Below are 25,419 nucleotides of genomic sequence, written 5' to 3' on the forward strand. Positions count from 1 at the left end.
CCAAAAGTCGCCACGATGTCGGTAAGTTATCGTACGGTATTTTTCAATGAACACTTGACTCGGTGAGTTATACATGTTATCGTTCGATAACTTACCGAATCAAGTGTTCTAAATGAATCGTCCGGCATTATGTCCGGCATGAGCAGTGACATAGTCTACTTTTTATCCAGGAAAATAAGAGTTCTCATGCAGATATTTAAATAGACAAGACATGCATGTACGAAACATACGAAATTGATACGAAAGTAAATTCTTATTATAGCTTGCTACAGTAAGACCGGGTAACATTGATATAGTAGAGTTTCTTTAAAAATACCAATTTTTTTTCGGGTTTAGACTTAATTATGTGGCATAAGTTTAAGACTTTGGTTATTATATATATTTAAATTGTTTTATAGAATTGGTGTTTCTAGACGCAGAGAGAGATGTTCCTAGATTAGGTAGTTTATAAAAGATTTTTTATCTCTACCAGATTACTAACCAAATAATTACAATACACAAGAAAAGATAAAAAACCGTAGCATATTTAAATAAGACTTCTGTCTGTGCTATGACGAAGTTAGGTACCTACCTACCATACAATGTTGGGTAGGTACTTTCACGGTACTTTGTGTAGAAATATTTTACATGGCAAGTAAATACATAAGGTTTTTCAGGTTTTTCCTTAAACTTTTGAAATAAGAAAATATGTATAATATTATAATGTAATTTTGGATCTTCTTAGATTCTTAACCCAAAGCATTTTAAAAAAATGAATATTTTATCTAATTTTAAGAAAAAGTACGTAAAGGTAAAAGGTAAGTACATACAGCCATGGCTATAGCAGCTAACAAACACTATGCTGACAAATTACTTTATATTTTGTAGGAAAATTTAAAATACACGAAGGGTTCCGTCGTACCATTGTGAAAGAAAAAACACTTTTTTTACATTTTTATAACGGCCATTTTGAAATTTCTATTACCTATTCGTTAAAGCGGTAATAGAACCATTCTGCGAAAATTTCATCTCGCTACGTATTACGGTTCTTGTGATAAATCCCGCTGACAGACAGACGGATGGATAGACGGACGGACGGACAGCGAAGAGACACCCCTCGGGTACAAAACCTTAAAAAAGGGCTCCTAGCGAATAGTAGGTACCTAGATTATTGTTTTTCTCAAAGCGTAGGAAACGCCATAAATGGTTCAGCATAGCCCATAGGTAGATATACTTATTTTGGAATAAGCCTCTGAGTAAATTGCTTTAAGTGTCTGCTTACCTATTATAGTGCTTAATTGGGTAGCTATTATCAGGCTATAAAAAATATGCATTTAAATTTTAAATAAGCTTTTTAACATAAAATTTAATAGGTAGGTACCTAATTAAGTACAATAAGAGGGCTCTCTCCGTCACTCGTTTCATACAATCGTAGTCTTAGAAATTTTCATACAAATCTTTGAGCCCCTGTAATTTTAAAACTACTTACATATTTTTAGAAAAATCTAAAACACCACAGACACAGATATTAGTTTCTAGAACATGTCTGCAAAATTTCATGGACTTTGGTTGCTTAATATTCAAATGAAATTGGAACTACGATTGTATATGAAACGAGTGGAAACGAGTGACGGAGAGAAAGAACCCTGTTAATGTTTTTCTTAAAGTTGTAAATGAAATATTATGTTAATTTTATTGTGGAGTGCATTACTTAAATATTATATATTACCTATGTATCGAGTAGTTACCTATTATGATCTCGTAAGTAGATATTTTACGTAAAATACTTAATTCCTTATTTTATTTCGTAGATCCTTGCGTGAAATATTACCTATACCTAAATGTTGTGGATGTGTGGTGCGATATATTTTAGTTCATATATATAGTAATAGTAAATATAGTAAATCACACTAATATTATAAAGGCGAAAGTTTATATGTGTGTGTGTGTGTGTGTGTGTGTATGTATGTTTGTTACTCCTTCACGCAAAAACTACTGGACGGATTGGGCTGAAATTTAGAATGGAGATAGATTATACCCTGGATTAGCACATAGGCTACTTTTTATCCCGGAAAATCAAAGAGTTCCCACGGGAATTTTAAAAACCTACATCCACGCGAACGAAGTCGCGAGCATCAGCTAGTAGTAAATAAAAGGAGAAAACCTACCCAAAGTTCAAACTTTAAACTGCTGGTTCTAGAAAGCAAGTACCCTATGGGAGGAACTTACTGAGGTTATTTTTTAGGGTTCCGTACCCAACGGAGCCCTATCGATGTCACTCTGCTGTCTGTCTATCTGTCTGTCCGTCCGTCTGCCCGTCTGAGCCCGTGTCTGAGCCTTACAACCCTTGCATATTTGTGTAGACAGCGTAAATACTTACACAAGCGGCGGCATCGTTCGACATCAAAAGCGTTAGGTACTCAACTGATAGATCGTAATACGTGGTAAATAAAGCTGTGATTGTGGCGTGAAGGAATATTATACTTACGAATTACTATTTTATGCTGGACCCCCTTCTTTATTTTATACATTTTTTTTATCACAAATTACGATTTTGTTTTAGCTGTATCATCCCATTGTTTAGAGGTTAATAAAAAACCACCAACCAACCACCACCACCACCAACGTCTCTATTCTCCAAGAACTCGGCATTAAACAACGTCTTTCGGCGTTAGTACAGGGTCGCATACTAAAGTTCTTCGGACATGTCTCCCGGCGTGAGAGTGACTCCATTGAGCGTCTTGTGGTGCAGGGCAAGGTGGAGGGTACCAGAGGGTGAGGAAGGTCGCCTACGCGATGGACCGACCAAATTAAGTCCGCTGTGGGCGGTGCCGTGCACGAGTGTACCAGAATGTCGACCAGCAGGGAGAAGTGGCGAATGCTCGTGAGGCGTGTAACATCTGCCCCCCAAAACTTCACTTCATGATGACCACGACCGCTCTGCCAAGAGTGTTGCGACAAAGAAGAAAAAACCAAGTGCCTTTGTGCATATTTAATTATAAAATAAATTATACTTAATCCTACAACAACAATAATAATTTAGACTAACAAAACTACGGAACTTCCTAAAAATAATATTCTTATCAAATACTTAGCGTTTAACATTAATAAAATTAATTGCTTTTAACCTTCTTGTAGGTAAATGGAGTAATTAAACGCTAAGAAACTTTATAAATCATACCTCCTCCTCCGTATATTGTGTTAAGCCGTTCACTGTGTTGCTCATACCTACCTACTTACTTTAAAATGAAAAATATGCCAAAACAATATTTGATTATAATTTTTGCTGCGGTATATTTCCGGGAAACAACATCAACAAAACTATCTTTGCGTGAGTTATTTTTATATTTACTTAAATTTACTTAAATGAAGTTATATTGTTAAAGATGAAATGACAAACAAGATAAATACCATGCAATATTATATCTCCTAAGAGGTTTATGATACTTACCAATGTGTTACCAATATTATAAATGCGAAAGGGTGTCTGTCTACAGGGTGTTTGGTAATTAGTATATAATGACGACACGTACCCATGCTACTTTGATCTGATAAACACAATGCTGAAGAATAAAGACGAAATAAAATTATAAAAATTTCCATACAAATTAAAAAAAATAAAAATCAAAGTTTTCATGGCCCTAACGTGCCCTAACTCTCTGAGATCATTGCACATCTTTAGATAGGCCGAGGCCAACGATCTCAGTGAGTTAGGGTACATTAGGGCCATGAAAACTTGGTCATAAAAAAAAAAAATTTTGTATGGAAATTTTTCTAATTTTATTTCGTCATTTTACTTCAGCATTATGTTTATCAGATCAAAGTAGCATGGGTACGTGTCATCATTATATACTAATTAACAAACAACCTGTATATATGTCTTTAAACGTTTCAGGGCCCTTCATTTATTTGATTTCGACGAAATGGTTTCAAAAGCAAAACTGAATAGGCGTCTAGTAGGCAAGCGCGCTGCAGTAATAATTATATTATTGATACTTAATAATCCATAGACTACATAAGTTTTAGACATTCGTTCCCCACTAGTGGGTGATATAGGTTCAATTTCGGCAAAAAATTGTGGCAGAGACCTCTCAGTCCAATATATAGGTTTGTTTAGAAGTAGGTCGGTTTCACTGAAAAGAATCGTTTGTCGTAGGTACACGATGGTTTAGAGTCAGTTTTCTGTAACAATAATATAGATATATTTGTGACTAGCTGTGCCCGCGACTTCGTTCGCGTGGAATAGTGACTTTTCGGGCAGCGTGATTCTTTAAATTGACATAACTTTTTTATTTATGAACCGATTGACATGAAATAAACACTAAATGTTAAGTGAAGCTTACTACAATATATTAGTGAAAACCGTATCTAAATCGAATAAGCCGTTTCTGATATTAGCGTGCACAAACACACAGACAAACAGACAAACATACAAAAAAAAATTAATTACAATTTCGGGTTCGGCATCGATATAATAACAACCCCTGCTACTTTTTTTTATATATTTCTATTGTACAGACACCACTTTTCTACAATTTTATTATATAGATATATTTGTGACTAGGTGCCCGCGACTTCGTTCGCGTGGAATAGTGACTTTTCGCGCTTTATATAGCCACGGACGCTCAGGCGCGAGGCGCTGTGATTCTTTAAATTGACATAACTTTTTTATTTATGAACCGATTGACATGAAATAAACACTAAATCCTAAGTGAAGCTTACAACAATATATTAGTGAATACCGTATCTAAATCGAATAAGCCGTTTCTGAGATTAGCGTGCACAAACACACAGACAAACAGACAAACAGACAAAAAAAAATTAATTACAATTTCGGGTTCGGCATCGATATAATAACAACCCCTGCTACTTTTTTTTATATATTTCCATTGTACAGACACCACTTTTCTACAATTTTATTATATGTATAGATAGGCAGCTAGGTATTTTTAAAGGTAGTTGAAATAAGGTACATAAATAATCATTTTATTTACATTATTTTGTAGCTAGAATACCACATGAAAAATGTTCCCTAAAGGACTCGGAATGTTTAAAGGCGCAAGTCCAAAAGTCTGTGATCGCTTTTTCTGAAGGAATCCCCGAACTTGGCATCGAAAATCTCAGTAAAATGTCACTAGACTCGGTAGTTATAAACAGGGATGGCTTGATTTATGAAATAAGAAACGTTACCGTGGACGGATTGAAGGATGCGATAGTTGAAAATTTTTGGTGAGTAGATCCAAAGGCTCTCGAGTCTCAACATTTTTTTTAATCGGTAGAAGAAACTGTTTTGATTAGAAAACTGCGTACAGTTCTTTTTACGTCTCTTACGTCGTTTAAATACCATTAATAAAAAAACCGACCAAGTGCGAGTCAGACTCGCGCACTGAGGGTTCCGTACTCGGGTATTTTTTCCAACATTTTGCACGATAATTAAAAAACTATTATACACAAAAATAAATAAAAATCTGTTTTAGGATGTATAGGTAAAGCCCTTTCATATGATACCACACTTGGTATAGTTATCTTATTTTGAAAATTGGAACACATTTTTATTTTTTTTATGATATAACCACAAATTCGCGGTTTTTTAGATTTATTCCTGTACTTGTACTATAAGACCTACCTACCTACCAAATTTCATGATTCTAGGTCAATGGGAAGTAGCCTATACAGACACGGCGGACAGACAGACAGACAGACAGACAACAAAGTGATCCTATAAGGGTACCGTTTTTCCTTTTGAGGTACGGAACCCTAAAAAAATCGGAAACCTACCTATCATTGTAACATGTTTACCTACCCACTTTATTTTACAGGATTGATACGTATGTGAAATATATTCATATAACATTCCGCACCACTTATGTTTTGGATTGTCACTATAAGGCAGATGGATATTTGTTTTCATTCCCAGTCCATGGAGATGGCAAGGCCCATATAGTTAAAAGTAAGTATACTTATTACCTAAACAATGTTTTCTCACCTTATTAACCATTTTCTTTATAAATCTAGTATTAGAGTAGGTACATTGACAATAATATCAGAATATGTAATAATGATAATAATTATTTCAGAAAATGTGATAACGGAATTGGTATTATTATTCGATATCAAGAAAAACGAGGATAATAAGGACTTTATCAATTTAAAAGCTTTCCGATATGGATTTGACCAACAGCATGGTACTATTTATAGATTTGAGAATCTGTTTAACGGAGATAAAGTAAAAAGTAAGTATCAATCCTATACTAACTGTGCATGATTTCCAAACAAGTGAGACTAAGAATAATAATAATGGTAAATTCAAATTCAAATTCAAATTATTTTTATTCAATTAAACTTTTACAAGTGCTTTTGAATCGTCAAAATAATCTACCACTGGTTCGGAATGCCGTTCCTACCGAGAAGAACCAGCAAGAAACTCTGTAGTAGAACAGTACACGGCAGGAGTCATCAGCGGGCAGTGGAGAGCAAGCACTATGCTGGAAATTTTTCTACGTGATCAATTCAGAAATATCTAGGTCACAATAACATAGTGGACTGTAAGCATATTAGAATAAACTAAGGACAGTTATTGGACTGAAATTAGATTTTGAAATTATTCATAAGTAGAAGTCTAAGCTAGAATAAAATTACTTATCAGTCCATAGGCTAGATCGTAGTAGCAATAAAGCTACCATTATATAATGGAGCTTTATGGTAAGGAAAAAAAAAAATCAGAAATGAGGAGATCTGTAGGAGCTGAAGTGGAAATGGCATAGGGCTCATAGTTTGAAAAACCGATAGATGTTGGAGTCCCAAGGTGCTAGAAGGCAACCTCACACAGGAAAGCACAGCGTTGGAAGACTCTCTCTGTATCCAGGCGAACGAAGTCGCGGGCATCAGCCAGTCTCTTTCTAAAGTTCAATGTGTAATTTTTCCTGCCGGGTACCTACTTACTGTACATAATAGTTTTTTTTTCTTTAAATCTGGCTTTAATCTGATTAGCCAATGTCAAGTTTGTGATATTTTCAAGTTATTGAATTTATACAAGTATGGACTCCGTCTGCCCCGGCGCCCGCCGACATACGCGTGGCGCCCCTTTAGAGCGCTTCCCAATCAGTTCCACCACCAAAAAACACCAACTAACACAAAAACCAGCCACTTTTAACAAAAAAAAACACTCCAAACAAGCACAACACGCGCGCCAGCAAACGCCATCACAGACGAAGTCCGTACATAATAGTTTACGTAGATCCTGGTGAATTTGTCATCCTAACCAGATTATTTATTAAAAAAAAAAAAACTCGAAGCCGTTGGGCCTAAGGCCCTGAGGTCAGAGATGTGTGACAAAAATTTCCAAAAAGAAAAGATAAGAGTGCTTCCTTAGTAGGTAGGTATATAGCATAAAACCTGCAAGTAAGATACCAAGTTTCAAACCCAGCAGTTTGAGATGTAGGTTGCCAGTCGGTCGGTTTGTCCTTGTCTATACTAATAAATAAAATTGGAGTGTCTGTCTGTAATTTCGAAATAACTACCTCATATTAAGCTCATATGGTTATTTGAACCATACCAACACTGAATCACACGTTTTTAAAATTTTTGTCTGTCTGTCTGTCTGTCTGTCTGTCTGTTTGAAAAGGCTAATCTTCGGAACGGCTGGACGGATTTTGACGGGGTTTTCACAGACAAGTAGAGAATTGACCAGGGAGTAAAATAGGCTACTTTTTTAACCGACTTTCAAAAAGGGAGTTGTGTTTTTCTACCTATGTACACCGAAATCTCCGAGATTTCTGAACCGATTTGCGTCATTTCTTTTTTAATCGATAGAGGAACTTCGCGACATTGTTTCATAAAAAATTTGGAGTCTAACTCTTCAATCCTGATGCTGCAGGGGATCTGACCAATCCACGCGGGCGAAGCTGCGGGCATCAGCTAGTAATAAATACAAAGAAGGTTTTATACGATTTCATTCTTTCAGGTGACATCGCTCATGACCTGGTCAACAGAAATTGGAGAACAACATCGAGCAGTTTTGGAAGATTTCTTTTCGATAAAGTCAATGAAAAAATCTTCAATGCAATCAAAATTTATTTAAAGTCGTTCCCTATGGAGGACATTGCAATATTGAACTAAAAATTATGATTTCCCAAGCCCAATGTTGCCAAGAATACTGGCTGCATATCAGGCTGATCCTTCGCGCAAAAAATGAGCCAGTCCTGTCACCAGATAAGGCTTTTAACCGCGGCGAAATGTCTCGTATTTTTTTTTTTGCACTAAAACTCTATGGCCTCATTGTCTCCACAGCAAACGGAACAAAATGTAAATCTCGATAGCTAAAAATTTTAATTTTAATTTATTTAATTTAATTAAGTTAGTAGGTAGTATATTTTTAATTGCTTTAAGATTTATATGTTAAGGTAATAAAACTTGTTACGAGGTTTTTAATTATTTAGATAAATGAATATTTTTGGAAATTATTTATTTTTAATGAACTACGTTTTAAGATTTCATGTATGTTCTGATGTGCGCATTAAACTTGTTATTATGGCGTAAGTAAAACGTAAAACTCAGTGCCCGGTAAAACCAACTGTGGTTTTTGTGGCGCTGAATGTAACAAAAACTCTCTGTATATTTTTTATGTCAATAATAATAAATAATAAATAAAATAAAATAAATAAAAGTTCTTATTATTTTCCAAAGGGAGAGGTCAAGCATAAAGTTAAATTAGGTACCATTACAGTATTGTACCTACCTAGTACTTGTTAAAAATTTGTTTAAAAAGGTATAAAATGGCGTGGATTTTGCAACTATTCATCAGATTTCCTATTCTGGGTTATATTCGACCTGATGTATGCTTCCAGGGTGGAGTTAGGGAAACGAAGGTTCTTTGGCTCACTAACTTCTTGAAAAACTAGCTTTTTCAAGATGACTATATTGTTCACCTACTAAATTAATGAATCCTTTACTATCCTTTACTAACTAAACCTTTAGTTTTTAGGGTTCCGTACCTCAAAAGAAAAAACGGAACCCTTATAGGATCACTTTGCTGTCTGTCTGTCTGTCTCTCCAGTTATTAGTTACATATTTTTGATCTGGTAAAGCTACATGCTGAATTGATGACCTGGTGCTGTACGCTGGCGTATGCAAGGACGAGCTTTCTGGTTCTCTGTGGACGAGCTGCAACGGCAAACTCACTGAGTAGAGGGCAAATTTCTCACCAAGTGCGTAGTTACCTAGGTATACGTAAATTGCATTACTTAGATTATTGTTTTAAGGACTCTGAAATCCTCATTCATGTCACTTAAGCAAGTGTATCAAGGCACTACTGGGTGGTGGGTAAGCTTAAGACCGATTTTTTTAACAATCTAAACGGAATCACTACCCATATTATAAATGCGAAAGTGTATCTGTTTGTTCTTCAATCACGTCGCAACGGAGCAACGGATCGATGAGAGTTTTTGCATGGATATAGTTTTAAAGACCTGGAGAGTAACAAAGGCTACTTTTTATGATGGGAAATCAAGGAGTTCTCGCGGGATTTTTAAAAACCTGGATCCACGTGCACGAAGTCGCGGGCATCAGTTATAAAATATATTAAAAATACATGTTCACACATAGAATTATTACCCATATAATGTACGTACCTACTAGTATAATAATTCTTCAAAGGGTTCACGTACTTACCTAACTGTCACATTACCCATAGTGGATTAATGGTAGGCATGACGGTAGCAAATGATAGATTACTTAAACCTGACATGATTATCTAATAATTCTATGATGGTTATTTAATTGAGTTAATTTGATTCCTTATACTTACAATAGTATCAAATTAGCTGACGCAGCCCTGCTTCGCTTGACATTTTTTTTAATTTTCTTTCTTCGCAGCGGCTTACCTTATATAAAAATAACCTACTTGCAAAATATCAAATTTTTAGAACGGGACGTGTGGCCCAATAGTTGAATACCTAAGCAACGTTGACCCAAGTCGGTAACTGGATGGGTTACCGGCTTTGGAGGACTAAATTTGGCTTTTGGTTGCCTCCCTGCCTCGGAGAACACGTTGACGGTCCCTATTATTATCACTAACATGTTTTGATAACTGTAAAACCTAAGAGTCGAAATCCCATTCTCTTAAGGAATTGTATGCGGGAGGACCTGGAATCTGGAATCAGATTTGTACTTTATATATACGATAGTAATTCGATAGGTATCAAAAACATCTGCAAAGAAAGACACATTCTGTTATCTGTATGTTTCAGCGTGCAATACTCCCACCTACTACGTGGTATGTACTAAACCTACAGGAAAAAAGCAACAAGCACATCGCCTCGCAAATCTTCTAAAATAACGTACGTTTCACTACGACATACAACCGCAGCATCCCCAGGAGACGTAGACTCTGCGATGCGCTTTTGTGCACTGTGGAGTCTTATATCTCCCGAGCATGCCCCTTCGGAGATGTTGCTTGCTTTTTCTGAATTTTCAGTAGGTACAGTACCTAGTGAGAGTGCAGGCGGAGCATATCGCATGCTGCACGTTGTACCATATAGGTAGATTAGTCTGTTTTGGCGGGTTATAGCGAATTAAACTTGTTGTCTCTCGTGTATCGTAGACTTCATCAAAATAAACGGCTACTTCTATCCAATACAAGTGTAAATTAAAAATTTATAACACCCCCGACAAGTGAATGTTACAGTAACTAGAAAAGAGCTGATAACTTTCAAACGGCTGAACCGATTTTCTTGAATTATAGCTAAGAACACTCTCGATCAAGCCACATTTCAAACAAAAAAACTAAATTAAAATCGGTTCATTAGTTTAGTAGCTACGATTCCACAGACAGATACACAAATACACACGTCAACCTTATAACATCCCTCTTTTTGGGTCGGGGGTTAGTAAAAATATCACATAAAATGAGCACAAAACCCTAGCGAAACTTACAATTTGCTATAACTATATTATGATTAATTATCATGATGTTATTTGTATTGTCAGGAAGATCTATTGTGGGACAGGTTTCAATGAGCTTACATAAAGGACGAAGCACATCTATTTAAGACTTAGTAGGTTCAGATCATTGTGGTTCAGATAGACTTGGCGATAATAAAATATCATGAAGTCCGTTACATATTCACTTTTTATTTTGATGCAGATATTATCATTTATTTTTGGATCACGTAAGTAATTTGAGCTCCTCGAAAATGTTTATAGCAATTAATATTTTAATAATATTTGTCAAGTTTTACATAAGACGAAAGTAATTTTAAGTACTAATACCTACTTAATTATAATAAGAATTATTGTTATATGATACATCCATGTATAAGACATAGCTGCGCATATCTTGAATGCGATTTTGAATCGCAGTACTATACGAAGGTCTTCATTGCTGCTGTATCCCGGCCTTCTTGCGGTTGCATCGCCGCTGTAAAAAGTCACCGTGGACAATGCTCTTTAGTTTAAAACTATGGATAAACAGACAGACAGTTAAACTTTGGCTTAAAACGGAAGAAATGGCCGAGGTCTTGTTTTTATCAACTTCTATTCCCTTTTAGCGTTGATAATACAGTACAAGTGCTTGTTATGGGATTCGCCATGCCTGACTGCGAGCGCTCAAGCTGCTGTGCCGAAACTCACCGCCGGTGTTCCTGAGCTCGGCATCGAACGACTTGACACCATGTTTATTGACAGCCTGCATATAGACCAGGGTGGATACAAAGCTGATTGGAATAATATTTATGTACAGGGTCTAAAGAATACAATCATTGATAACCTCAGGTTTGTCAGGAGCTTTAATCTATTCAATTTTAATGTAACTGAACGACTCGTGTACATTAAATTTAATATTTGAAATCGGGGGAAGCATTATTATAGATTCAAAAACATATATTAGGTATATTTTTAATTTTGCTCTATCTGTTTATGGCCTGTGCCTTCATGCTCAATTTGATCTTCGTATAGAATAGTTTTTATCCTGAAAAACAATAGGGATCGTTCGGGATATTGATAGATATTTTATCAATGTTACTACTCTTCATCAAGTTTTGTCCGATTTCCTGTAAAAAAGAGTTTATGAAAAGTTTTGTAGATTGAGAGGAGCTACTCAATGAGTAACAGCAAATCGATGGTCATTACATAAACTAACATAATATCTACTTACTTACAGACATTTTCATTTCTTTTTTTTAGTAACAGGTTTAATTACCCATGGAATAGGTAAACTAGTATGTAAACTTACCATTGAAATGGGTGGTTTTTGATATTTTATAACTCTCTTTTACAGCATTGATATGACCTCCAAAGTTATGCGCCTGTTGTTCCATACAGACTTGTCGTTGAAAGCCCAATATGTAAATAACGGATTTTTGCTCTCCTTACCCGTCACGGGGAAAGGCGAAGTGACTATGAAGCTACGTAAGTAATCACCTCCATACTAAGTATAAAGCAGATAAGGCCTGCAGGCCTATTTTGCATGTCAGAAATGAGGAGATGAGGATGAGGAGCGATCAAAAGCTCATTTTTAGGGTTCCGTACCTCAAAAGGAAAAACGGAACCCTTATAGGATCACTTTGTTGTCTGTCTGTCTGTCTGTCAAGAAACCTATAGGGTAGGTACTTCCCGTTGACCTAGAATCATGAAATTTGGCAGGTAAGTAGGTCTTATAGCACAAATACAGGAATAAATCTGAAACCCCGAATTTGTGGTTACATCATTTTAAAAAAAAAGTTTTAATTTTCAAAGTAAGATAACTATACCAAAGGGGTATCATATGAAAGGGCTTTACCTGTACATTCTAAAACAGATTTTTATTTATTTTTATGTAATAGTTTTTGATTTATCTGACTCGCACTTAGCCGGTTTTTTAGCAACTCGAAGGGTGTCACGGGACCCTATAATTAACTAAGACTCCTAAATCCGTCCGTCCGTTCGTCATTAAACCGCGATAGGTAGAGAGCTGAAATTTTCATAGATTGTGTATTTCTATTGCTGCTTTAACAAAAAATACAAAAAAAATCAAAATGACCGTGAAAATTAAAAAGTTCTTGTACGAAGGTACGGAAACCTTCCTGTGCGATTCTAACTCGCACTTGACCGATTTTTTTTTACTTATCTCTACCAGTAGCAAGAGGTAGAAAAACTTTCTATTCTTATATACCACATATTCACTTATAATAATTAATTTGTCAGAAAACCATAAAACTAAAATATTCTTAACATCCTGTTTTGAAAAGTTTTCAATTAACAGTGAGTGAACAGATATCAATTTCATATCAATATCAATTTCAGAGTAAATAAGTTAAAAAAACAAACAAAATAATTAAAAGTGGATAGATATAACGCGTGAGTTTTTGATCCTCTCAAATGTAATTTTAGTAGTTCTATCTACCTATACCTACTACTATGAGGACCGTATAAAGATAAATAACTAATATTAAAATATTAGGTACCTATATCCTAATGCATGTTTCAGGAAATGTTCAAATGGAATTTGTCATTCCCTTTGAAATTATTAAAGATGTCAACGGCAGGGATATCATGGACCTTAAGGGTTACCAGTATTGGTATGACGTAAAAGATGGTGCCGATGTGTATTTCGGAAACCTGTATTATGGTAACAATGAATTGAGTAAGTAATTTACCATTTATTATCTGACTAGCTGACGCCCGCGACTTCGTCCGCGTGGATTTAGGTTTTTCGAAATCCCGTGGGAACTCTTTGGTTTTCCGGGATAAAAAGTAGCCTATGTGCTAATCCAGGATATTATCTATCTCCATTCCGAATTTCAGCCAAATCCGTCCAGTGGTTTTTGCGTGAAGGAGTAACAAACATACACACACACACACACACACATACAAACTTTCGCCTTTATAATATTAGTGTGATATTCTTTGGCTTTTGGAAAAGTATTAGTATAGTTTACCTTATAATGAAAAGTATACTTATTATCATCAACATCATAATTTCAATCTGGGGAAATTCACAGCTGGACAATAGGTTTTTCTTAAGAGTATCACCACATAATATGGCCATTAGCCTTTCTCATCCAACCAATTCCCTCTACCTTCTCATCCCACCACTCACAATCCATACTTCCATACTAGTATTATAAAATATGTGAAAGTGTGTCTGTCTGTCTGGTAGCTTTTCACGGCCCATCCGTTTTAGCCGATTTTGACAGGAACATAGACAGCTTGCATCCCGGGGATGGAATAGATTATTTTTGACCCGGAAAATCAAGAGTTCCCACGGGATATTTAAATGAATGGGTCGTGTGACCGATTTTGAAGAAAGGTTTAGAGAGCTTGCATCCAGCGAACGGACATAGCTACTTTGTATCCCGGAAAATAAAAGAGTTCTTATAAGATTTTTTAAAAACCTAGATTCTCGCTCCAAATAATATCATCTAGATTATTCTTATTAAGTTAATATTAACTAAGTTCTAAAATAAAATATACTATATTGTTCCAGGCCGGAGAATGCACACATTGCTACAACAAAATTGGAAACTTCTAACAATGAAATATGGCCGATACTTATTCGATAAGAGTAATGATAAAATTTTCAACGCGATCCGAAATTTTATGCACTCACAACCTTTAGATCTAGTTGCCCTATACTAACTAGGCCCAAATTAAAATATAATACTTGCATAATATACCTACCTATTCAAAATATACTTACTTATACTTAAATAAATGGAAAACATAAACATTATGATAGGTGTTTGTTTCTCTTATTTCTCTACCTTACAAAATAAAAATTGGTTTCTGTCATTATCTATAATATTATAAAATATTGCAAAAGTAAATATATAGATATATTTTATAGATCATAGTGATAGATAGACAAGTGCAAATTAAAAATTTATAACACCCCCGACAAGTGAAGGTTAGAGTAACTAGAAAAGAGCTGATAACTTTCAAACGGCTAAACCGATTTTCTTGGATTATAGCTAAGAACACTCGATCAAGCCACGTTTCAAACAACAACAAAAAACTAAATTAAAATCGGTTTATTAGTTTAGGAGCCACGATTCCACAGACAGATATATACGTCAAACTTATATAACACCCTTCTTTTTGAGTCGGGGGTTAAAAACATGAAACACCGCAGTTACCTACTCTATTTAAAGAGCAAATTTTACAATATGTAGATATACTATTCATAAAACTATACTATTAACGTAGACAGGTACTAACACTGAGCGCAATTTTTTAGAATTTTTCTTACCAATGTTCAAGTCAATGTTATAAGAAAAGGACAGACAAACCTAAGTAATTTAATTTAGATCTGTCAAGGTGACCTCAGGTGTCTAAAATTTATTATTTAAATTTTAAATTTATTTTCCGCCCTTTTTTAGCAATGTTTATAAGAAAAAGATGCGGATACCTACTCTAAATTTAGTTTAGAGAAAAACATCCAAATCGACGCCATATTACATACACTGCCTACATGGGATGATGAATGCAAAATTTCTATACAATTCTATCATTAGTAATTCGTCATATGTAATTATTAAACCCGACTTAACAACTTTTTAAAGTTAGCATGTTGTTTAAATTAATATAATGCCAAATCTGAGAACTATTTCGGAATGTTCATGTCATGTTCCTGAAACGTTGCCAATGGGAAATTCCATTGGATAAACGGCTAATAAAATTCTACAAAAACTTGGCTTTGACGAGATAAAATCTCAGAGTTAATGATGTCTACAGTAATTTATATTAAAAAGTGTTGTTTTTATGTACCAGTGTTAAACCATACGTTATCTTCTGAAGATAAGACTTTTGCAATAATTGTTTTGCATTCTTCATGCATTTAGGTACCTACACATATTTATTATATAATGGAACTAAATTTGGCGGACCATTCAGTCGAAGCTTCATATTTTTAAAGACAACATTTGTAGGAGGTATATCTCTATTAAAACGATGAAGGAAACAGGTGTAATATTTTTACATCTAGTAGCATCTGTACAGTTTATACAAGGAACACGTAAGTCAAAATAAAAGTACTTATGTATTGATTAATTCATCGCCGGTCTCCTCTTAGAATGAGAAAGGTTTGCCTATAGTCCAGCACGCTGGCCAAGTACTGATAAGTCTCTCAATCACGCCACATCACACCTTTGAGAGAGCTTTATGGAGAGCTTTTAGGCAATCAGGTTTGTCATGTCAGGCTCACGATGTTTTCCTTCCCGTTAAAGCAAGTCTTATTTAAATGCTCAAAGCGTACATAACTCCTATGTGCTTGCTCGGGATCGAATCACTGACCTCTCGCGAGTGTTAACCACTGGGCTATCTCTTACACTTATTGGTAATTATTACTTTTGATATCGGTTAGTTTTGAACCAGTCTAGTGTTTTGACTCCTGAGTAATCAACTTAACCATCTATCTATGAGTTGCAATATGTTTCAGTATGGTGCCGTGGCTCGAAGTGATCCCAGTGGTTTTCCTAGTATTTTTTTTAGGGGTCCGTACCTCAAAAGGAAAAACGGAACCCCTGTAGGATCATTTTGTTATGGCTGTCTGTCTGCCCACCTGTCCGTCCGTCTATAGGATAATTATACCAAGTGGGGTATCATATGAAAGGGATTTATCTGTACATTTAAAAAAGTATTTTTAATGCATAATAGTTTTCGATTTATCGTGCAAAATGATAAATACCCGAGTAAGGAACCCTCGTCGAGGAGTCTGACTCGCACTTGGTCGGTTTTTTGAACTTAATGTCTGTTTTCTTTAAAACCCTACTATTTATAGACACTCAAACAGGCACAAAATGCTTGCTCTCCGATTCCAAATGTTTGACGACACAAGCACAAAATACTGTACAAAGATTCGTTGAGGGCTTTCCCGAAATTGGTATTCAAAAAATGGACAAACTGGCTGTGGACAACGTTATAAATAATGTTGATAACTTTCGTTTCAATTGGTCCAATGTGATGGTGGGAGGATTGAAAGATGCTGTTATTGATGATCTCAAGTAAGTTTTCTTATTTTGTGATACTACGGACGGACTCATTTATTTAGCCATGAAATGTTGTTAATACTCTTGTGTTCAGAGGCAATAGCATAACATAATCCTTTCAACCGTGATCCGTTTACTGCTAGGTTCGGTCTAAGTTAAATCAACCCTAAGGTGCTTTCAAATTAAGTAGCTGCGAATGTGCTACGCGATAGTACCATACGTTATCTTCTGAAGATAAGACTTTTGCAATAATTGTTTTGCATTCTTCATGCATTTAGGTACCTACACATATTTATTATATAATGGAACTAAATTTGGCGGACCATTCAGTCGAAGCTTCATATTTTTAAAGACAACATTTGTAGGAGGTATATCTCTATTAAAACGATGAAGGAAACAGGTGTAATATTTTTACATCTAGTAGCATTTGTACAGTTTATACAAGGAACACGTAAGTGAAAATAAAAGTACTTATGTATTGATTAATTCATCGCCGGTCTCCTCTTAGAATGAGAAAGGTTTGCGTATAGTCCAGCACGCTGGCCAAGTACTGATAAGTCTGTCAATCACGCCACATCACACCTTTGAGAGAGCTTTATGGAGAGCTTTTAGGCAATCAGGTTTGTCATGTCAGGCTCACGATGTTTTCCTTCTCGTTAAAGCAAGTCTTATTTAAATGCTCAAAACGTACATAACTCCTATGTGCTTGCTCGGGATCGAATCACTGACCTCTCGCGAGTGTTAACCACTGGGCTATCTCTTACACTTATTGGTAATTATTACTTTTGATATTGGTTAGTTTTGAACCAGTCTAGTGTTTTGACTCCTGAGTAATCAACCACCTATCTATGAGTTGCAATATGTTTCAGTATGGTGCTGTGGCTCGAAGTGATCCCAGTGGTTTTCCCAGTATTTTTTTAGGGGTCCGTACCTCAAAAGGAAAAACGGAACCCTTGTAGGATCATTTTGTTATGGCTGTCTGTTTGCCCATCTGTCCGTCCGTCTATAGGATAATTATACCAAGTGGGGTATCATATTAAAGGGATTTACCTGTACATTTAAAAAAGTTTTTTTAATGCATAATAGTTTTTGATTTATCGTGCAAAATGTCGGATAATTTACCCGAGTAAGGAACCCTCGTCGAGGAGTCTGATTCGCACTTGTTCGGTTTTTTGAACTTAATGTCTGTCTTCTTTAAACCCCTACTATTTATAGACACTCAAACAGGCACAAAATGCTTGCTCTCCGATTCCAAATGTTTGACGGCACAAGCACAAAATACTGTACAAAGATTCGTTGAGGGCTTTCCTGAAATTGGTATTCAAAAAATGGACAAACTGGCTGTGGGCAACGTTATAAATGATGTTGATAACTTACGTTTCAATTGGTCCAATGTGATGGTGGGAGGATTGAAAGATGCTGTTATTGATGATCTCAAGTAAGTTTACTTATGTTGTGCTACTACGGACGAACTCATTAATTTAGCCATGGAATGTTGTTAATATTTTTGTATCCGGAGGCAATAGCATAACATAATCCTTTCAACCGTGTTCCGTTTACTGCTAGGTTCGGTCTAAGTTAAATCAACCCTAAGGTGCATTCAAATTAAGTAGCTGCGAATGTGCTACGCGATAGTAGAATAGCAGCAAACTTGTAGCCCAGTTGACCTGTAAAAAGAAAAGAAAAGATCTAAAAAGATCTAAGAAGCGAAGAAAAGAGATGTAAAAAGAGCTCGAAGAGTCAGTGAAGGGGATGGACCGGTGCGTTAGTACTGTTAATCATATTAAATGAGGAACTGATCGCGCGGCAGTGTAGGCCTCACTTTGTACCATCAAAATATAGAACAATAAATCACCTACTGCGCAGGTTTAAGATCCGATTTCTTTCATCGTGACTGTTACTAAGTATAACTTTCCTTGGCGCTTCAACCCTTTGTGGGTTTTGATTCTTCATTTAAGTAGATACTTTTGCCCTTCTTCCGCAAATCTTTCTTTATTTTTGAACGTCTTCTCAAATGTAATCTATCTTTCTTTACCTGATTCACCCTTAACTTTGTAATATACCTACTTTTAATTTACAGGATAAATATGGACCTAAAAACTATACGGCTTTTGTTTCACACTAATTTGAAAATGGAATTTAACTATGTTATGGACGGTGTAGTTTTATCTGTTTTTCCTGTTTATGGAACAGGGAGGGGGGAGTTAAAACTAAGTAAGTTTTATTGCAGTATTTGATGAAATAATAGTAAAATACTCTAAATAAGGCCCTACACCCTTAGGCTCAAGGCATACGCGTGAGAGTTACCTATAACGTGGCTACGACGCATTTTTTCGTAAATGTTGTAAAGTTATCACTATAATGTCGATTTTTCTGAGGAAAGGATTCAACCAGACAAAACCAAATAAAATATGAGTATTGACTTTCGATTCGTGTATTCGTATCTCTATTTAATTTCTGCACTTTAAATTGTATGGTAGGTATGTAGTGGAGATCAAGTTTCGTTTACTTTATTACATTTAGCCCTAATTTGCACGAGCGTTAAACCCCGGCGTTGTGCTGATAATACAAAATGAGCGTTAAAAAATCGTTGACATGTGAACAGATACTTGGGAATGCATTTGTTCTATTTTAACGCTTTTTTAACGGACGTTAAAAAAGCTCCCGTGCGAATCGGGCCTTAAGAAAGGACGCGCGCGACGGGATTCGCTTTGACTCGGTCTGAGTTCACTTTAAACTTGAACGTAACTATTGGAGATCAAGTTTTGTTAACTTACTACAGAATGCTTCGAATCACTGCAAGTCTATCGGAATTCACCTAAAACTTTACAGAAGGTATTATCATAGTATCATGGGCTGACCTCATAGGTCAGATCCTGCAAAATTTTTTGTGAAAATATATAGGGAGGTATAATTTGTTTGTTTTAAGTTGTGATGTAATTTTAATTAAGAGGAAAACCTATGCGAATGACATTGACGATTTCCCCTTCAAACTAGCAATTTTGACATGTCATGACCCTCTATTGACAATTAATCAAGCAGACATTTCAATCTGCGAAATTTACGCGGACTTTTAGTATTTTGACGTAGGAGGGTAAAAGATCCAGTACATGAACGAATAAGGACTACCCTGACTTTGACCTAAAATTAAGATATATCGTTCTATATATAATTTTTATATTTTTTTTTATCTGTGTCTATACACAGTAGGTATACACTCTTAAATTATTTAAATATCAAAAACGCAAAAAAATGCGTGGTATTAATTATTATAAATTATTTTATTTAACAAAAGGATAAATTGCCAGTAAATGAACTGGGAATTTCAGTGAATGAACGAACTCTATCTAGTGCATAAACTCTCGATTCCTATTAATAAATTCTTAAGTATATTTTCGCCTTGGAATTTTAAAAAAAATGTCAGATTTTCAGTTTTTGACTTATTATATATTTTTTTCTACATTTTGCGCGATAAATCAAAAACTATTTTACATAATAATAATAAATAAAACCTGTTTTAGAAGACTGCAAGTTACAATAGAGCCGCTTGGAACAATTTTTTTTGCTGTTTCTTCTGGTAATATTCACAATGCAGAAATAATAATCATCATGGTGTTTAGATGGTTTGCGCCAAATTATAAATTTTTTTTTTAGTAAAAGTAGTTAACTATTCTTATTTGCTCATAAACGCAACGAGGAAATACAGCTTCCACATATAAAAATTTGAGTCCAGGCCTTGCTGTTAGCTGCTAATGGGTTCTCAAAGTAGCCCGAGTATGCTTGTTTTACTGGGCACAAAAGGAAAGAATGAAAGGAGCTTACCCAGTACATCTTAAAAGATCCGTTATAGATACATGCATCCTGCCATGCCTTACCTATGCCAGCCAAACATGGGTCCAGACAAAGAATATAAAAAGAAATAGTGACTTGCTAAAGGGCGATGGCAAGGTGCATAAATTAAGCAAAAAATATTCAAAGTGAGAATTGAAGACATAAGAAAAAAGACAAAGCCTACAGACACCTTGAGACATGCCCTAAAACTGAAATGCAAATGGTCATATTGTATCGATTTTTACAGATGAAAGAAAGACAGGTAGGTAGACCGAAGACGCGTTGGTCTAATGCTATTGTGCAAATCGCGAGAGAAAATTAGCTTGATAGTACCAAAGACAGAGAGAAATGGGGATACCCAAGAGGGATCCATATCCAAGAAAGCAGAATACCAGAATAAATATAAAAAAAATTCAAAAGAAAAATAAAACCGACTTCAAAATCACAAACACTAAAAAATAAAAAATAATTTAAGTTATTGTGGTTTTTGAAGTCGGTTTTATTTTTATTTTGAAAATTTTTTATTTCAAAATTTTTAGTGGCCCCACTGTACTATAATAATATGCCATGCCCAGCTAAAACCCTACTGTTTACTAAGCAATTACACTGATCGCGAGCAATTTGCTCCTATCCATTGAGGAGTTCTGTTCTCCATCTCAGAAGATATTCATCAGAACTTCATCAAATTTATATGGGACCACCTGCAAAGTATACCTAGCTTTTCAAAAAAAAAAAAATCCAGATCGGTCCAGGCGTCTTTGAGCAATCGGTGAACATACATTAAAAAAAAAATTGAATTTGCTCTTATCCATTGAGGAGTTCTGTTCTCCATCTTCAAAGATATTCATCAGATCTTTACCAAATTTATATGGGACCACTTGCAAAGTATACCCTATCAAACAAAACAAAAATCCAAATCGGTCCAGGCGTCTTTGAGTAATCGGGGAACATACATAAAAAAAAAGATACCAACGAATTCAGAACCTCTTCCTTTTTTTAAAGTCGGTTAAAAATATACTAAGATTTACTAACATGGTGTTATACCATAGAGTAGCAAACAGAGGCAAAGCTTCTAAGAAGCGAGCAAAATTTATAACTATTTTGGTAGGGCTGGCACTGGAGGATACAATTTAATTAACAATAGTTATTTGTTCAACAAGATGGTAAAGTTTGTTTTTGTTGTGATTGCCTAGTTTAAATATCGATCTTTAAATATCGATCGATAGATCTAAATATCGATTTTGAACGAAATCAGTCAATTTAGAAAGAATTATAAATGGTGCCAACTTTTTTAAATTTTGGTTACAGGTTCCTATTTTGTGATCCCAGGGAGCTCTAAATATCGATTTTGAACAAAATCGGTCAATTAACAAAGAATTTCAAAATGGCGTCGACTTTTTTAAATTTTGGTAACAGTTTCTTATTTTGTGATCCCAGGGAGCTCTAAATATCGATTTTGAACGAAATCGGTCAATTAACAAAGAATTTCAAAATGGCGTCGACTTTTTTAAATTTTGGTAACAGTTTCTTATTTTGTGATCGCAGGGAGCTCTAAATATCGATTTTGAACGAAATCGGTCAATTAACAAAGAATTTCAAAATGGCGTCGACTTTTTAAAATTTTGATAACAGTTTCTTATTTTGTGATCCCAGGGAGCTCTAAATATCGATTTTGAACGAAATCGGTCAATTAACAAAGAATTTCAAAATGGCGTCGACTTTTTTAAATTTTGGTAACAGTTTCTTATTTTGTGATCGCAGGGAGCTCTAAATATCGATTTTGAACGAAATCGGTCAATTAACAAAGAATTTCAAAATGGCGTCGACTTTTTTAAATTTTGGTAACAGTTTCTTATTTCGTGATCCCAGGGAGCTCTAAATATCGATTTTGAACGAAATCGGTCAATTAACAAAGAATTTCAAAATGGCGTCGACTTTTTTAAATTTTGGTAACAGTTTCTTATTTCGTGATCCCAGGGAGCTCTAAATATCGATTTTGAACGAAATCGGTCAATTAACAAAGAATTTCAAAATGGCGTCGACTTTTTTAAATTTTGGTAACAGTTTCTTATTTCGTGATCCCAGGGAGCTCTAAATATCGATTTTGAACGAAATCGGTCAATTTACAAAGAATTTCAAAATGGCGTCGACTTTTTTAAATTTTGGTAACAGTTTCTTATTTCGTGATCCCAGGGAGCTCTAAATATCGATTTTGAACGAAATCGGTCAATTAACAAAGAATTTCAAAATGGCGTCGACTTTTTTAAATTTTGGTAACAGTTTCTTATTTCGTGATCCCAGGGAGCTCTAAATATCGATTTTGAACGAAATCGGTCAATTTACAAAGAATTTCAAAATGGCGTCGACTTTTTTAAATTTTGGTAACAGTTTCTTATTTTGTGATCCCAGGGAGCTCTAAATATCGATTTTGAACGAAATCGGTCAATTAACAAAGAATTTCAAAATGGCGTCGATTTTTTTAAATTTGGTAACAATATCCTGTTTTGTGATCCTAGGGATCCTCAGATATTGATTTTGAACAAAATCTATGACAGTTCAAGAAAATAGATTTTAAACACTATTTAAATTATTATCATTAACATTAAATTAAATGAAAACACGACGCGCGACGTGTACTGCAGCCCCTGAGCTTGAGCACAGGCCGAGCCGATATAAACCGATTTCTCTCCGTACGCGACGTAGCGCCTGTGCTCACGCACACACGCGCCTCAAGCTTGTAGTAGTGTACCTATCGTAGCGCGCTTGTATGAAGCTTTGACTCTGTTCGCTACACATGTGGTTATACAACGCAATACCACACTAACAAACACTCGTACAAACATACAGACAAGTATATACTCACACACACTCACACACACACATGGACGCACGCACACGCACTTTTGAACGGTTTGAACGGAACACGGTTTTGAAATTGAAATTGAAAAAAGTGTAAGAATTTGTAAGAAAATATTTAAAAAAGGTATATCAGCCGGTTTTTTATTCCAGCTCTTAATACATGTAAAAACGTCCAATCTGTTCATTTACTTGAGCCTTTACCCTAGTACCTAATTATATCGACCGCCCCATATCAAAACAAAGTAAATGTCATTTTTCCGAAAATCGTTTTATGTCATAAGCCTAACTTTCATAGTATGTCCCGTTGTATTGTAAGGACACCCACATTAAAGTAAAATTAAAAGCTAGTAAGTCGCTTTGACCATTTTAAAACATAGTAAGTCTATGAACTGGCTAGGTTTTTTATAGATTAATGCGCCTTACTAAGTTTTTCAAAGGAATTAGATAAAATAAAATAAATATCACCCATTATCTAAATACCATGTCAAAACAGTAAATACTTAATGATGCATTAAAACTTAAAAGTAAGATAGGAAAAGTCAATGACCTCTACATGTCAACTGTTAAATATGGCTTGCAAGGGAAATACTTTGCATACTTACATAATGTTTTTAAGGTTCCATATCTCAAAAGGAAACACGGGACCCTTATAGGATCACTTTGTTGTCTGTCTTTCTGTCCGTCTGTCCGTCTGTCGTGTCTGTCAAGAAAACCGATAGGGTATTTCCCGTTAACCTAGAATTATGGGCAGGTAGATAGGTCTCAACTCTCATAGCCCAAGTAAAGGAATAAATCCGAGAACAAATTTCGTGATTCTAGATCAACGGGAAGTACTGTATAGGTTTTCTTGACGGACGGACGGACAAATGGACAGACAACGAAGTGATCCTTTAAGAGCTCCGTTTTTCATTTTGAGGTACGGAACCCTAAAAAAGAAAGTGATGCACATCTAATGAATAAATGTGTAGGCCAGTCTTCACACTAAAATATTTAAACCCCTTTAATTTAAAAACTGTCATAGCCTAGTGGTTAGAACGTCCGCCTCCTAATCGAAGGTCGGGGGTTCGATCCTGGAATCACGCACTACTAACTTTTCAGTTATGTGCGTTTTAAGCAATTTAATATTGTATATCAAATCTTTGAAAAGAGCAACCGCCGAGTTTCTTGTTGAAGACTACGGCCTAAACTTCTCTTGAATTTAAACCACTTACTAGGTTTTGATCTGAGAAAGAAATTTGACATTAATTGACAAAATTGAGAGACCTAAGCTTGTATAAGAACACAGAAGTGTCATAATTCGTGTTCACTTTGCCTAACGTCTCTCGGAGAGCAGAGAGAGATTTAAACTGTTTCTTATAATCACTGGCCATATTTCAAATGCGAAAGTGTGTTTGTTGGTTTAATATTCAATCACGCTGCAACGGAGCAACCAGTCGACGTGGTTTTTTGCATGGATACATTTAAAGACCTTGAGAGTGACATCTCTCTCCGCATCGTATTCTTTATTGCTGAGGGTTGTGACCTCTTTCCATTATTCCTACATCTAATGGTAGGTTTTCTTGGGATAATAATGCGGTGGGTTCAAAGAGCCTACGGAACTCGACTAGAAAAACGAGATTTTGACTCTTAGTTTTAACGGTTATGAATTAGTTATTATTATCAGTGATAAAATTGATTAGGGCTGCCAGGTAAAATGACATTTATCTCGGAAAATCAAAGAGTTTCCACGAGATTTTTTCCAAGTTTGCGCTACTAAGTACATATATTATGAAGAGGAAAGGTTTGTTTG

General features: G+C 35.3%; 1 protein-coding gene across 1 annotated transcript in view; it reads left to right on the forward strand.

Moving 5' to 3' along the window:
• Positions 1 to 3,131: 3,131 nt before the first annotated feature.
• The window catches only part of LOC123870487, a 31,718-nt gene continuing 9,430 nt past the window's right edge, over positions 3,132 to 25,419 (forward strand). Inside the window, exons 1-7 of the mRNA XM_045913814.1 lie at positions 3,132 to 3,310; positions 4,986 to 5,208; positions 5,799 to 5,929; positions 6,057 to 6,212; positions 7,943 to 8,089; positions 11,526 to 11,748; positions 12,254 to 12,384. Coding sequence (XP_045769770.1) covers positions 3,226 to 3,310; positions 4,986 to 5,208; positions 5,799 to 5,929; positions 6,057 to 6,212; positions 7,943 to 8,089; positions 11,526 to 11,748; positions 12,254 to 12,384 — 1,096 coding nt within the window. The 5' untranslated portion in view covers positions 3,132 to 3,225. The remainder of the gene's footprint in view (positions 3,311 to 4,985; positions 5,209 to 5,798; positions 5,930 to 6,056; positions 6,213 to 7,942; positions 8,090 to 11,525; positions 11,749 to 12,253; positions 12,385 to 25,419) is intronic.

The sequence above is a fragment of the Maniola jurtina genome, chromosome 12 (assembly GCF_905333055.1).
Source record: "Maniola jurtina chromosome 12, ilManJurt1.1, whole genome shotgun sequence".
In the NCBI taxonomy this organism is placed as follows: Eukaryota; Metazoa; Arthropoda; class Insecta; order Lepidoptera; family Nymphalidae; genus Maniola; species Maniola jurtina.